Genomic DNA, 16,289 nt, shown 5'->3' on the forward strand with positions numbered 1-16,289 from the left:
AAGTTGAGGCTTACATCCAAAAAGCATCGGTTTTTGGTGCATCTGTATGCGGACCGTCCGCATCGTAGAAAGACTATATATATATACGATATATATTATTTTTTACTCTTTTTTTTTTTTTTTTAACTAGAGGCTGGGACTAGAAGATTACTTCCTTTCTGGTGCTAAGTGTCAATTGGACCTACTCCATTATTTTGAAAAAACAAAAAAAATTACCTACTTCCGGGAATACTAACTGTCAACTCACAATAGAAATTTATGAGCAGCAATTAAGTCGAGATAGAGGAGATGGATAGATGGAGGTGGAAATGGGTGGGTTCTTCAATGATGTGGAAACAATAATCAGAAGTGTCACAAACTTTAACCCAAATATGCAGATCGCACAAATATAAAACCAAGAAACTTATAGAAAATAAAAATAGCAAGAAAAAGAGAGAAAGACGCAAAGATTTATCTTGGTTCGGCTTAAAACCAAGCCTACATACAGTTGATATCATGATCCATCCAAGATCCCTCATCGAAACCCTAGAAAAGCCCTGATCCCAGGAAAATCCTACCGGACCTTCCAATGGAAAATCCGACAGAACCTCCCCTAAAGGTTGGACTTACCACAAATTTCCTGCACTGAAAACACATTTCTATATATATACCGCCTTATTCCTCCACTTTACTACAATTTAATTCCACAAATTTGCAGCACTTCAAAAAATTAAATAGGGAACTAATGCAGCATTTAATAAAATATATCCAATACAGTATACAGAGCATCATAGGGTACAATTAAGTATGGAAGTTATACAACAAAGGATGGAAAGAAATATTACAATAGAAATAAATGGAAAGAAAGAGAAATCCTCGAAATACGACAGCAATGAAGGTCAAGCTCGCTCTGGACGAACGCCTACCAATCCTTGTACCTAGAGGAACGGATTTAAAAAAATATGAGACGCTAATCATCTCAGTGAATGATCCGATCTACTAATCAATAACGATAATAATAATAATAATAATAATATTATTATTATTAGAAAATAACACTTGCACTCAAAATTCTCACAATACACTCAGTTGGAAAAGTTTCCCTTTTAAAACATTTTCGCAAAACCCAATGTTTTATGCCCCAAAAAAATCAAGGAATAATTAATTTAATAAAAATTTAAATAATCCAAATACGAATAAAATAAATTTAGAATACTTGCATTAAAAAAATATAACATAAAAGTGAAATTCAATATATAATTCATAAAATTTGATTTAATAAATCAAAATAAACAGTGTCAAAAATATAATTTAAATAATTACAAACAATCCTGTAAAATAAGTGGTAGAAAAATACTATAATATTCATTTTGAAATATTCAACCAATCTATATAATATTTTTATGGCAAGATGCATTTTAAAAACATTAATTTAAAATAAATGACATAAATATGAATGTATACATTTTAGAAAATACTAATTGGAAATAGGTGATAAAACAAATGAAATATATTTAATTTAAATGCTGCTTTAAAACTTTAGGATTTGAAAAAATTTATATCTGAAAAATGATACTTGATGCACCACACTATATAACAGTGATGCCCTACGATACCCAGCGTCCCGAGCATAGTCCGGCGGGAGGTTAAAGAGAGAAAATTGCATACGGTCGCTTCGGCGTCCCGACAGTGCCGCTGCTTAAACCGTCATCGAGACCATGAAGGGGGGCGGCTTATGGCCAATATCAAACTTGCTTGCCCTCGGTCCAATGGCAACTCACGGGAAACATTATAACTTGCACGCTCATCCACATACACAGTACAGAACACCAGTTGACAAGACCCGCCCCGGGAACCCTCCCAGGACCTCCCAGGTGGTCCCGCCTAGTGAAGTCCCACTGGACAATCCGTAAAAAATATCCAATGGAACCTCACCTTAAAACATAGATAATCAAACGCCAGCATTAACATTAATACCTCAATATATATATATATATAAATAGGTCCATAACCGGCATACTGTACTATAGGCCATAACTACACACATGAGTACCATGGTCTCTACTCAGTCCCATAGTTAAAATCAGAGCATTCTAAGAGTGTCAACAAAGTCTATGAGTACAAATAAGTAATACATAAGTCCAGAAGATAACAATAAGTGAAGAAAGGATAAATACGGCTGCTGCAGTGGAAGGAAACAAGCGATAAGCTATGCGCGAGATAGACTACTACTAGCCGCCTGGGCCTAGGGGAACGAATTTAAAACAATAAAACGTGAGATAAAGAATCTCAATGAGTGGCATAGTATAATAGAAAAATAATGATTTACTTCTCAAAAATCTTTCTCTCAAGACTTCTCGTTCCACTCTTTTGAAAAGTTCCCCGTTTAAAATCATTTCACCAAAATCCAAACTTGTACCTCAATTAATATCATAAAAACTGATGCTCAAAAATATGAATGAACGATTATTGTAATATTATGAAATGTCTCAATCAAGATATAAACATTTGAGCATACACCATAATAAATACAGTTCCACCAAATAAATATGAAAATGCAGGAATCACCCCAATATTTGTAACTCAACAATATATACAAACATATACAATGTACCATACGATGTATCAATCTGTAAACCGTGGGATACACCCACCTCACGATCCTCAATATATAAACGGTGTCGTGGAAATAATAAATAACTGTCGGGACATACCCAACCTCACGGTCCATGGAAATAATAAACCGTTGGATGATACCAACCTCACAGCACCGTGGTAATAATAATAAACCGTCGGATAAACCCGACCTCATAGTCCGTGGTAATAATAGATAACCGTTGGATGCAACCAATCTCACGGCACCATGGTAAACCCAGCGCGCGGTAATATAATATAATATAATTCTGATCCAAGGTATTGGCATTACGTGGTACATCAATTTAAAAATAACCAATACAATATACATGAAACAATCTTGTAAGATTATAAATATACTTTTCCAAAGGATACTGTATCATAAATCATAATTTAACATTTAAACTTCCACCGCTTAATTAAATACTTCAAAATCTCAAAACATTATTTCATACGAAAACCAGAAATACCACAGTGAAATATATTCACCATAAACCAATTTTAAGCACATAAATTTATAAAATATTTGATCGTGCTTAAAATTATATAATTTTCAATTAGGTTTCTCAAACCAAATAGTTTCCAAAATGATTTAAAATCTCAATTTAATTACCAAGATATTTAAATACCACAAGTCCATTTATGGACCCATTAAAATTTAAAATCACTTAAAATATTATCAAAAGTCACATAAAATGATAATACATATATGTGAAAACAAATATTTATATATGCATAAAACAACATTTCAATCAAATGATATATATGTAAAATATTTAAACCACATATATATATATATATATATATATATATATATATATTGTACTATATGCCCAAAACATTTAAAAATAATATAACCACTTACAGTACTGTAGATGCTCATGCCTTCTCCTCTACAGGATTTCCTCCAGGCTCAACTCGAGTGCCTGTAATATAATAAAATATTCTTTAGGCTCTAAACAACTAAACCAGAGACACTTGTATAACTCAAATGTCTCAAAATGATTTACAGTACTACAAAATTGCATAAACTGGACACCGGACAGTCCAATTATACTGTGTGTCCTTAGGACCCGGTACCCAAAATTGGGGATTTTCACTCGAAGCCTAATATTTCAAAATTAAACCCCCAATTAAGTCCTAATATTATCCAATTTCACTAATCTAACTTCAATTCTAACCAATTTAACCACAATCGTCCAAACACAGTCCCAATTTCTCCGAAAATTAGCCAAACAACCCCAAAAATAGGAAAATTATCAAACGACCTCCAAAATTCACAAATTATAAGTCAAGGGAAAGCCCGAAAGACAATAAGTTCACCAGTGGTCTTACCTTGGTCCGGTGACTCCTCAAGTGATCGGAAAATTGACGTAAAGGTTTGGCCGAACTTGAACTTGAGAGATCTCTCAAATGGTGGGGATTTTGGGCAATCTAACCACGGAAATGGACTCAGAGGGGTCGAAAATGGTGGGATAGAGGTATGGGTCGAGCTAGGTTGGCCGAAAAACACAAGAAAAGAGGAGAGAGAAAATTTCTGGCCGTCGGCCTTCTCCGGCCCAATCTGGGAGCGTCCAGCGACTGGTGGCCATGAAATTTTGCGGCCGAGCTCGCCTCTGTACCCCGTTTATCTCTAGCCGGTGCATGTAGCAAGGTGGTGGCCGGAGATGGGTCAAACGGCATAAACCCGGTTGGAGGTAAAAACGGTCGGTTCGGGCCCGTGGGTCTGAGGTGTTTTTCTTGGGTTTTGGAGAGGAAATGGGTATTTTTGGGCTTTTCTTCCTGTTTGGCACACTTATCAAGGTTTATATAGAGCCTAAATCACTAACAGACAAAAACTGGGGACTGGCTTGGACACTGATTTAAAACTTATGCTTAAAACTTCTCAAAACCATAACTTTTTATCCATAACTCAGAATTTGGCGTGCCGCCAGTCTGTGAACTTATATCGACGAGCTCTACACAATGGTACCTCAGTCAAACCAAAAATATTGGCTATTGAAAAAGTCAACTTGAACCCATATATTATTCACTTGGTCAAACTTAGTCAATTTGGTCAAACTTGTTTAATCATGTATATATATATATATTTTTTTTGGTACGGGGTGTTACACCAGTACTGTATGAGTACGTCTAAAATAAATAACCATATTTATTATTAAAAAACCCAATTTTTCCAAAATTTACCATGGGAATTATACCATTTTTCAAATTTACATTCCCATATTTTTCTTTAATATCACCAGCATAAATTCATCAATATAAATTCCATCAATTTCAAATCCATCAATGAAAGCAACAATAATTTAAAATAAATATTCCTTCAATTCCTCAAATTTCAACATATAATTAAATCACATGATAAACATAACAATTATAAAAGGAAATTGAAATCACAATTTCTTTTAATTCCCAAATATACTTTTATTTCTAAAAAATCTTTCTCTCAAGACCTCTCATTCCACCCGTTTAAAGAGTTCTCCGTTTAAAAACCATTCCATAAAACCAAAACTTATGCCCCAATTAATATCATAAAACCAATGCTCAAAAGTATGAATGAACGATTATTGTAATATTATGAAATGTCTCAAATCAAGATATAAACATTTGAGCATAAAATATAATAAATACAGTTCCACCAAATAAATATGAAAATGCAGAAATCACCACAATATTTGTAAATCAATAATATATGCAAACATATACAATGTACCATACGATGTACCAATTTGTAAATCATGGGATACACCCACCTCACGACTCTCAATATATGAACGGTGTCGTGAAAATAATAAATAACCGTCGGGACGTACCCAACCTCACGGTCCGTGGAATTAATAAACCGTTGGATGATACCAACCTCACGACACCGTGGTAATAATAATAAACTGTCGGATAAACTCGACCTCACAGTCCGTGATAATAATAGATAACCATTGGATGAAACTAACCTCACGGCACTGTGGTAAAACCAGCATGCTGTAATATAATACTGGACCAAACTTTGGTACTATGCGGTACATCAATTTAAAATAACTGATACGGTATTTTACCGTATCATAAATCATAATTTAATATTCACGCTCAACCGTTTGTCTAAATATTTCAAAAAACTTCAAATCATGATTTCTTACTAAAATAAGAAAATACCACAGTGAAATATATTCACCATAAACCAATTTTAAACCCATAAAATTCCTAAAATATTTGAACCTGCTTAAAATCATAAAATTTTCCATCTGCTTCTCAAATAAATCATTTCCAAAATGATTTAAAACCCCAATTTAAATACCAAAATATTTAACTACTCCAAGTTCACTTATGAACCCATCATAATTTAAAACCATTTAATATATTGTCAAACCTTACGTAAAATGACAACTCATATTTAATAAGGCAGATATTTTTATATGCATAATCTAAACATTCAATCAAATGGTATATAAGCCAAATTGTTCGAACACATATATATTATATTATACCCCAAAACAATTTTTAAAGCTAATAACCACTTACAGTACTGTAAATGCTCACGTCTGCTCCTCTACAGGATCGCCTCCAAGCTCAACTTGAGTGCCTGTAATATAATAAAATATTCCTCAGGCTCCAAAGGACTAAAGCAAAGACACTTGTATAATCCAAATGTCTCAAAATAAATTACAGTACTACAAAATTGCATAAATTGGACACCAGACAGTCCAATTATACCGCATGCCCTTAGGATCTAGTATCCGAAATTGGAGATTTTCACCCGAAGCCTAATATTTCAAAATTGAACCACTTAATGGGTCCTAATAATATCCAATTTCACTAATTCAACTCCAATTTTAACTAATTTGACCAATTTTGTCCAAACACAGTCCCCAACTTATCCGAAAATTAACTAATTGATCCAAAAACGGAAAAATTATCAAACGACCTCCAAAATTCATAAACTTTATATTGACAGAAAGCTCAAGAGACAAGGAACTCATCAGCATACTCACCTTGGTCCAAAGTTTCCTCAGGTGGCTAGAAAACACTGTTGAAGCATCGGTCGAACTTCTCGTTGTGGATCTTTCAAACGGTGAGGAATCTGGATAAAATAACCATGGAAATGAGTTCAGAGGGGTCGAAAATAGTGGAAAAGGTGTATGGGTTGGCCTGAAACGGCCAAGAAATGAGAAAATCCGGCGACCCACCTCTCCGGCCGCCGCGGGCTTTGCCGGCCCAATCTGGGCAGGTCCGGCCGCTTCTTGCCGTGAAATTTCACTGCTGAACTCGCCTTCAAGTGACCTTTCTAGGTGGCTGGCGGGTGTAAATGGTGGTTTTCTGGAAATGGGCAAAATGGCGGTGATCCGGTTCGACGGTAAACTAGTCGAAACGATCCAGTTCGGACCCACGGGTCTGAGGAGAGAATTTCTCAAGTTTTGGGAAAGAAATGTGTATTTTGGGCTTTGTTTCCCATTTGACACGGTTACCTAGGCTTATATAAAGCCTTGGGTCACTAACAAATAAAAACTGGGGACTGCCTTGGACACTAATTTGAAACTTATGCTTAAAACTTCTCAGAACCATAACTTTTTATTCGTAACTCAGAATTTGGCGTGCCTCCAGTCTATGAACTCGTATCGACGAGATCTCCACAACGGTACCTTATCAAACCAAAAATATTGGCTATTGAAAAAGTCAACTTGAACTCATATATTGTTCACTTGGTTAAACTTAGTCAATTTGGTCAAACTTATTTAATCATGTATATTTTTTTGTATGGGGTGTTACATACATCTTTTCATAACTACTTCTCACATTTCACTTCTCAAAATCAAAATGAGAAGGAAACCGATGATTTTCAACCACTCAGAAGTTTTATGTGATATTAAGATGACATTTATGAACTACAACGTAATTGTAATAATTGTTTTATATATTTTAGTCAATAAATAATTTTATCATATATGTATTTTTTAATATATTTTTATTAATAATAATTCATCTATGGTCATTAATGCTTATTATAAATCAATTCACTAAAAAGAATATAACATCCATTCAATATTTTAGCAAATTTTATAATCAATTTGATAAATGATGAATTAAATAAGCTAATTCTAAAGTTTCAATAAAAATTTTCATTTTTTAAAACAAATTTCCATCATTTTTTATAACTTTTTATGGATATTCGATATTTTCAGAGATTTCCATAAAAATTTCCATATTTTAAACTTTCGATATTTCCATCGATATCAATTTTTTTTAAACCTTGCCTGGAACCCACTCACACTACAAGAAATAATCTTTTACCGACCAAAAACAATATTGTCGCGAAAGAGAACATTTTCGGTAAAAATTATACTTTTGGTGACAAAAACAAAAATTGTGGGCAAATGTTATATTTTTAACAGCGAAAACACAATTTTGCCGCTATTGGATTAATTTTTACCAACAATCCCATAATATTGTTGGTAAAAAAATTACTATTTACCAACAAATTAAAATTCATCGGCAAAAATTAGAAATTTTACTGACAACTATAAAAAGATAACATTTGCCGACCAAAGTGAAATTAGTTGGCAAAAGTAATAGCTTTTAGCGACAATCAAACATATTCTCGACAAAAGGTTAACATTTACTTGCAAACCTAAACTTCGTTGGGAAAAGTTATACCTTTTACCAACAAACATATATGATCATATATGTTGCACGTGTGTTCCAAAGGTACCATTATACACTTATACAAAAATATCAACTTATACAAAATATCAAAGCTGCGCGTTTTGAGAACCAACATTTACAGGGTGCTTGTATGCAGTCTCATGGAGACAGATGATTTTCCCAGTAAGAGTGGACTACTAGTTGAAGGAATTGAGTTTAGGACTAAAGCTGGTAGATAGATTAATGATGTTGGTGGCTGAAGGATGATGGTACTTGTACTTTGACAATAAAACCTTTGTCTTTCTACCATCTATGACTAGTTTTGATACCAAGAAAATAAATCAAAAGAAAGGGAAAACAGAGAGATGAAAATGTGTTTGAGCAGAAAAAGAATAAATCTTAATTTGGTATTAATAATGTTAGGCACACAAATAGTGCCAGATACAATTGGACGAGTAGCTAGCAAGGAAGCCTATATACTTTGGCTTTGATTGAGATATTCCAATTGAGGATATCCTATCACCTTGCTTAATATTATTATGTTACCCTTCACTAATTTATTTTATTAGTTTTATGCTTCGTACAAATTCGTAAAATATTAAAATAGGAGAAATGTCCCTTTTTACAGGTTTTTACGGCAATTCCTGTTGTCTATTTCTGAGCAAATCAAATATTGGAATTGGAAATGGTCATTTCATTCCAACCAAACGCGCGTGGTATAAATTAGACTTTGGTCTTTTAATATCACTACTACTATAAGATTTTTTTAATATTTATTTGTTTTTATTTTTATTTTTGTAGAAACGAAAATTAAATAAATAAATAAACTTTTAATGTCTGAACGAGTGACAGATTTCTTTTGCTAAAAAGTAAAAATCACCAACTAAAAATTAGTGGTTAAAAGTAAAGCGGCTAAAAACCACAGGCCAAAGAAAGTACCTTTGCCAGAATAAAAAATTAATGGGGCCACTCACACTGTTTTGAACTGGTAAATATATAAAACATATATTATTGCAATCCTATTGGCTAGGTCAATTATGCAAAGGCTAGCAGCCGATCATATACACTTGTGAATTAAGTTTTCTACTCAAGAAAGTTTTTCAGAATTATTCAAACCTGTCTATAAAAATACAGCCACATAAACTAGCTAGGAATTTATGTTTGTTAGAGTTTGTGACCCGAATTCTTGTTGACCCGACCCGAAAAGCTCGCGGTGCGACCCATTTGGTGAAACTAAATTTTGGAGAAAAATTTGGGGCTCTGTGGTGGAAGCGGAGGTCTCGGGCCGATAGGCCCGAGACCGTAGCCCACCACTGAGCCCGATGGGGGTGCGGGGGCAGCGCCCCCGCGGTATGGACCTGTTCAATTTTAGGGTTTCTTCTGTACTATATATATATCTGTATTTTTTGTTCGGCCGTCAATTGGGGTTTTTAGGGTATCTCGAAATTTGGCTCACCTTGTACAAATCTTTCGATATTGGATTTGCTTCTCCCTGCCCGTGGTTTTTCCCGTCAAGGGTTTCCACGTAAACTGTGTGTTTGTTCTTCGCTTTCTTTGTTTCCGTTGCTATTTGTTTTTCTCCCAATTACGTAACAATGTTGAATAATATTTTCATGGTGCTCTGAGGAAGGAGATCAGAAAATGGAGATTACCCAGTTGCCGGAAGAGTGCATTTCCCATATAATGTCCTTCACTTCCCCAAAAGATGCTTGTAGGTCTTCTCTGGTTTGTCCTCTGTTCAGAACAGCCATTGATTCTGATGTGGTTTGGAGAAAGTTTCTTCCCCATGACTATCACCAAATCCTTTCAAATTCAGCTTTAGCTTCATCCGTGGCTTCCCTTTCCAAGAAGGATCTCTTTTTCCATCTTTGTGACAACCCCATTATCATTGACGGTGATAAAAACATGGTAAACGAAATCTTCAATTTTTCCAATTATATTTCACTCTTTAATCATGAATTTTCTTTTTGCTAAAAATTTATCAGTTTCTGATCAATTTTCTATTCCAATATATATGAAACCAGTAGGACTTAGTATTGAGGAAGTTAATCGTTATGTATAGAACCACCATTTGCATGTTTGACTTTTGCACTAACAAGTCCAGAAAAACAAATTTAATGCCTCGGGAAACCATAACTATATGGTAGTTCTAATTTTGTTTATTTTATTTTATTTTATTTTTTTGTATAGTACCCATGGATATGATATAACTTTTCATATCTATAATTCATATCCTTATTCACTGGAATATTCAGAGCTTTAAAATAGACAAAGAGAGTGGAAAGAAATATTATATGTTAGGTGCAAGAAGGCTTTCAATTTTTTTGGGAGATATACCATTTTGTTGGGTGTGGAATTCGTCACCTGAAATGTCTAGGTATGTTCTCTCACTCACACTACATTATACATTTTTTGTGATGAGCCTAGCTTGTTCTTTCTTTGATTGATGGGAAATTTTATTTGGAGAAATAGATGAAACAAATTTGGAGTAATGAACGAACAGTATTTTGATGCGCATGGAAATTAACAAGGATAAAATTAATCAAAACAAAGATTAGCCAAGCCAAAGATTCTTCTACGTGAGTCTTAAATGATATTCAATCAGATTAAAACATTGCAGTGGATGTGCTTTTGTTTCTTAATTTATTGAATGTCATATAATATATGGTATAATTTTAATCTATGGCATGGCAGGTTCTATGAAGTTGTTGAACTCTGGATTATATCTTGGCTTGACATCAAGGCAAGGATTGAAACAAACATTTTATCGCCGAAAACAACTTATGGAGCTTATTTTGTATATAAACTTAATGCATACAGTCATGGGTTTGAAAAAAAGCCAGTTGAGTTTCAAGTATATTTTGAAGGAGAAGAGGAGGTCCATGGACATGGGGGTAGGCATGGTGTGTTCTTAGACCCCTCAAAAGATGAGCAGCAACTATGTCGAGATAGAGGAGATGGATGGATGGAGGTGGAAATGGGTGAGTTTTACAATGATGGTGGAGAGGATCATCAAGTGGTGGTATGCAGTCTAATGGAGACTGATGATCATACGGTTAAGCGTGGACTCATTGTTGAAGGAATTGAGTTCAGGCCTAAATTTGGTATATAGAAATATACCAATGCCTTTCTAACCTGTTGTCTGTCACTTCTTTTAGTCATATACTATACCTGAAAATATATGTTTGTTTACGATGACTAGAGAAGTTGCACTCCGTTTCTATTCTCTTATGCAGTATTAATGTTTCATTCAAAGTTGTGTTCAAGCAATTCTGTTCATATAAGAGGGTTAATTTTTTTTATTATCCAAAACGACTTATTTATAGTCTTCATTTACTACTTGGCTGCTTATATTGAAACACAAAACTATATCACATTATAAACCTAGGAAGATTGACAATAATGAAAGATAATGAGTATTTGATAAAAATATTGGTTGAATTTAAGGGAAAAAAAAAAATTGAGGGTCTAGAAAAACTTTTCCAGTGTACAGAGCGCAAAATGCTCGTAGGTTCTCTACCCTGTTGCTGCAAAATTGTGTGCCAGGGGATCTTCATTTTTAGGCAGTAAGGAATGATTTGTTCAAAAACCCTTTTTTCAGAATTTGAAGTTTGAGATTTTGTAGTATTCAAACCAAACTACATGTCCCAAAACACTGTCATTTTGGTTCTTTCTTACGGGCCTAATCAGCGGTTTCACCTTCGACTTCAGTACTGTTTGTTTCTTTAGACGAATCAGGCTTGGTGCATAGACCAACAATTTTCGGTATTATGAACCATGATTTCTGGTAATCTCTTGGATTTCCATAGAAGGAAATTGTTCTGAAGGCGCTTAATGATGTTATCGTTACAATGAAGCCTTTTCCTTTCTACCATCGAAGACTGGTTTAATTTGATATGAAGAAGGGAAAAACAGAGAGAACAGAGAGATGAGATGTGTTTGAGCAGAAAAAGAATGCATCTTTATTTGGTATTAATACAGTTAGCAGCATACATAATATTAAACACAATTGGAAGAGTAGCTAGCAGGCCTCATGTTGTTTTCACCTTGCTTAATATAATAATGTTTATTTTTTAATTACTAGGAACTCATATTAATTTCTTTTGTTATGTTTTTCATACTTCATAGTTATTAATTCTTCAACCATGTACCCTAACCAAATAATTAAACCAGTCATTGAAATATGAAACAATCATAATAATCTTTTAATGTTTAAGATATGTCCTTAAATTTCTTGGTTCATAATAAGGAGGTATACCTGCTTATTGGCTGTAAATGAGAGGACCAAACAATTTAACATTATGTTGTAATAGCTAGTTTGAGGAAGCAAAATAACCTTGTTTAAAAATAATATAAAATAGTGGATAAGTCGAAACTTAGCCAAAATTATAAGAATATTTTGTGATTTTCCTTATTATATATTATTACATCTCCATCAGCCAGCTAAAGTCAATGCTAACAACCAGATCATATACTTGTGCATCAAGTTTCTTCTCAGAAAGTTTTTAGATTATTCTACCATGTCTATATATTAATTAATATTAATTAATAATTCATTTATATATTAATTTTCTTCTCAGCATATATATAGCTTTAGGAACTATATAGGAATTTATATTCAATTTTATTTTCTGAGGACAGGAATCAGAAAATGGAGATTGCCAAGTTGCCTGAAGAGTGCATTTCCCACATAATTTCCTTCACATCCCCAAAAGATGCTTGCCGGTCATGTCTGGTTTGTCCTCTGTTCAGATCCGCCAGTGATTCCGATGTGGTTTGGAGAAAGTTTCTTCCTCATGACTATCACCAAATCCTCTCAAATTCAGCATCAGCATCATCCATGGATTCCCTTTCCAGAAAGAAACTCTATTTCCATCTCTGTGACAACCCCATCATCATTGACAGTGATCAAAACATGGTACAAGCAAAATCTTCAACTTCCAATTAAATTTTCACTTTTTAATCATCAATTTGTTTTTAAAATATTTATCAGTTTCTGATCAGTTTTTCTATTCCTATATATGCACAGAGTTTTAACATAAACAAAGAGAGTGGAAAAAAATGCTATATGATAGGTGCAAGAAGGCTTTCAATCCCCTGGGGAATTACGCCGGCTTATTGGCGGTGGCCATCTTTACCGGCAGAGTCGAGGTATGTTCTTCTCTCACCTGCACTATATTTTATCTCCTCAAATATTACCAATACATTTTGAAATAGAACTAGCTAGTCTCCTCAAATATTACCAATACATTTTGAAATAGCACTAGCTAGCACTTTCTGTAATGATGGGAACATTTTATTTAGAGAAATAGATCAGAGAGTCTCTTGCTGCACACGGAACTTAACAAAGGAGAGAAATTAATGGAAAAATAACAAAGACAGTAAAAAGGGAAAAAAAGCAGCCAAGTATTTGTTCTACATGAGGCTTAATTGCAGTGGATGCACTTTTGTTAGAATATATGTGTGTATGTTTACTCGATCTGTCATGGCTTGGCAGGTTCTCTAGAGTGGCTGTAATGGAGCTTGAATGGTGGCTTCATATCAAGGGAAGGATGGAAACAAACATTTTGTCACCCAAAACAACTTATGGAGCTTACTTTGTATATAAATTCAACGAACGCAGCCGTGGGTTTAAAGGCAATCCAGTTGATTTTCAAATATATTTTGAAGGAGAAGAGGAGGTCGATGAACGAATGGTTGGAAGTAGAGAGTTGTTAAATAGACAAATGCGTAGGAGTAGAGTGTCCTTAAATGGACAAATGGGTAGGAGTAGAGTGTTCTTAAACCCTTCAGAAGATGAGCGGCAAATAATTCGAGTCAGAGAAGATGGGTGGTTGGAGGTGGAAATGGGTGAGTTCTTCAATGATGGTGGAGATGATCATCGAGTGGTGGTATGCAGACTAATGGAGACTGACAGTTGTGTTACGAAGATTGGACTGGTTGTTGAAGGAATTGAATTTAGGCCGAAATCTGGTACATAGAAATATATATATATATATATATATATATATATATATGTTTAAGCCTTTCAACTTCTTTTCTGTCACTTTACTTGTAGTTCTATATCATACCAGAAGAAAATAAGTTCCTATGCAAAGATTAGAGGATTTGCAGTCCTACTTATTTTCTTATGCAGTTGCAATGTTTCATTCCAAGTTGTGTTCGAGAAATCCTGTTTACTTCTGTTGATGATCATCCCCTCTACTCCCCATCACTAACTGAGAACTGCAAAGTTTTCGAAAACAGAAAGCTACCACATTACATGTCTAGGAAGATAGATTCTCATTTTTAGACGTTAATAAATTATATGCTGGAAAGACCCTTTCTTTGGAGTTCGAATTTGAGAATGGTTTTACTGTAATACGTATCAAGATTGAGATGCTATAAATAGTTGTTGAGAGGTATTTTTTGTTCTTGCTTAAGGGCTTAAACATAAAGTTTACCATAGAATTCTCCCGTGCTTGTTTCTTCAGACAAATTAGGTGAACAATTTCCAATATTATGAACCATGATTGCTGCTGATACCTAGAATTGCCGAGAAGGACATTGTTAGTTTTGACACCAAGAAGAGAAGTCGAATGAAAGGAAAAACAGAGAAAACAGAGAGATAAGAATGTGTTTGACAAGAAAAAGAATGAATCTTTATTTGGTATTTATACAGTTTAGCACACACAAATATCAAAGACAATTTGAAAAGTAGCTAACAAGGAAAGCCTAAAAGCTCTGAAATTGACTGAGAGAGTGAACTTGATGATATACCTATTCCTCTTTAATGATATTTTCACCTTTGCTAAATATAATCATGTCTTTTTTATTTATTGTTATTCTTATTGAACTGTCCCAATTTTGTAGCAATCCTTAATATTCTTTTCTTTATTTTTTGATGCTTGTAGCTTATAATTCTTCAACCATGTACCTTGAACAAACATGTAAACCAGATTAGGTACATTGGAGTCTGGTTTCCAACATGTTCAAGATATGTTTCTTTAATTTTTTTGGTTCAGTGAACTCCATAAACACACACACACAAACATACGTATATATTTATTGGTAATTTACAATACATATACCAATACAAATATTTATTCAAATGGAATATCGACTCATTCAGCTTGTCACTACTAGACCACTCCTGCCAACTTATCCACTACGCTTATCAACTAGTATATGTGTGTATATAAATGCACACATACACACAAACATGCAAACGCTTCTTAAGTTTGACAACATTATTCAAGGAAGTTGGAAAGTCGAGTCTTATTATATAATGTGATAATGCCTTGATTTCTATCGCTTCTTGTAATACTACATTGTGCCAGAAATAAATGTTCATTTACAAAGATTAGTGGATTTTTAGTCTATTTTCATTCTCTTAAATAATTTCCTTAATGATTTTATAGTATTTTGTATTGTGATTGCGCTGCATGCGTGTAATTTCAAGGACACTAAGACTTATTAAAACAAAACTATATGTCCTAACACAAATAAGGTTTTCTTTCATTGATGAACAATTTCCCATATTCTAAGATTTCCATGGATGGAAATTGTTTTGATCCTTCTTAATGATGTTACTGGACTGAAGAATGATGGTACTTCTACTTTGACAGTAAAACTTTGTCTTTCTACCATCTACGACTAGTTTTGATACCAAGAAAATAAATCAAAAGAAAGGGCAAACAGAGAGATGAAATGTGTTGGAGCAGAAAAAGGATAAATCTTTGTATGGTATTAATAATGTTTAGCACACAAATAATACCAGATACAGTTGGAAGAGTAGCAAACAAGGAAGCCTATAAGCTTTGGCTTTGATTGAGATATTCCACTTAAGGATATCCCTATCCCTCTTTGATGATAATATCACCTTGCTTAATATAATTATGTTACCTTTAACTAATTTATTCTGTTAGTTTTATACTTTGTACAAATTCGTATAATATTAAGATGGGAGAAAATTTTGCATTTTACAGGTTTTTATGGCAATTCCTCTTGTCTGTTTCTAAGCAAATTAAATATTAGAATTGGAAATGGTCATTTCATTCCAA

The 16,289-nt window shown here is 33.8% G+C and overlaps 2 protein-coding genes across 3 annotated transcripts in view; both read left to right on the forward strand.

Annotated features, from left to right (window-relative positions):
- LOC107422510 (putative F-box protein PP2-B12) overlaps positions 1 to 11,526 on the forward strand; it is a 111,887-nt gene extending 100,361 nt beyond the window's left edge. The window contains exons 3-4 of one of the 2 annotated variants that reach the window (XM_060815821.1): positions 10,503 to 10,624; positions 10,942 to 11,526. In XM_060815821.1, the coding sequence (XP_060671804.1) occupies positions 10,503 to 10,624; positions 10,942 to 11,359 (540 nt within the window). In that variant the 3' untranslated portion in view covers positions 11,360 to 11,526. The remainder of the gene's footprint in view (positions 1 to 10,502; positions 10,625 to 10,941) is intronic. The other variant, XM_060815822.1, reaches the window with a different exon arrangement.
- Positions 11,527 to 12,691: 1,165 nt separating this feature from the next.
- On the forward strand, positions 12,692 to 16,107 carry LOC107422531 (F-box protein PP2-B10-like). The gene is made up of 3 exons (XM_016031992.4): positions 12,692 to 13,165; positions 13,277 to 13,398; positions 13,745 to 16,107. The coding sequence occupies exons 1-3, from the start codon at positions 12,899 to 12,901 to the stop codon at positions 14,226 to 14,228; spliced, it is 873 nt and encodes a 290-aa protein (XP_015887478.3). The 5' UTR covers positions 12,692 to 12,898; the 3' UTR covers positions 14,229 to 16,107.
- Positions 16,108 to 16,289: the final 182 nt, after the last annotated feature.

The sequence above is a fragment of the Ziziphus jujuba genome, chromosome 3 (genome assembly GCF_031755915.1).
Source record: "Ziziphus jujuba cultivar Dongzao chromosome 3, ASM3175591v1".
Taxonomy (NCBI): Eukaryota; Viridiplantae; Streptophyta; class Magnoliopsida; order Rosales; family Rhamnaceae; genus Ziziphus; species Ziziphus jujuba.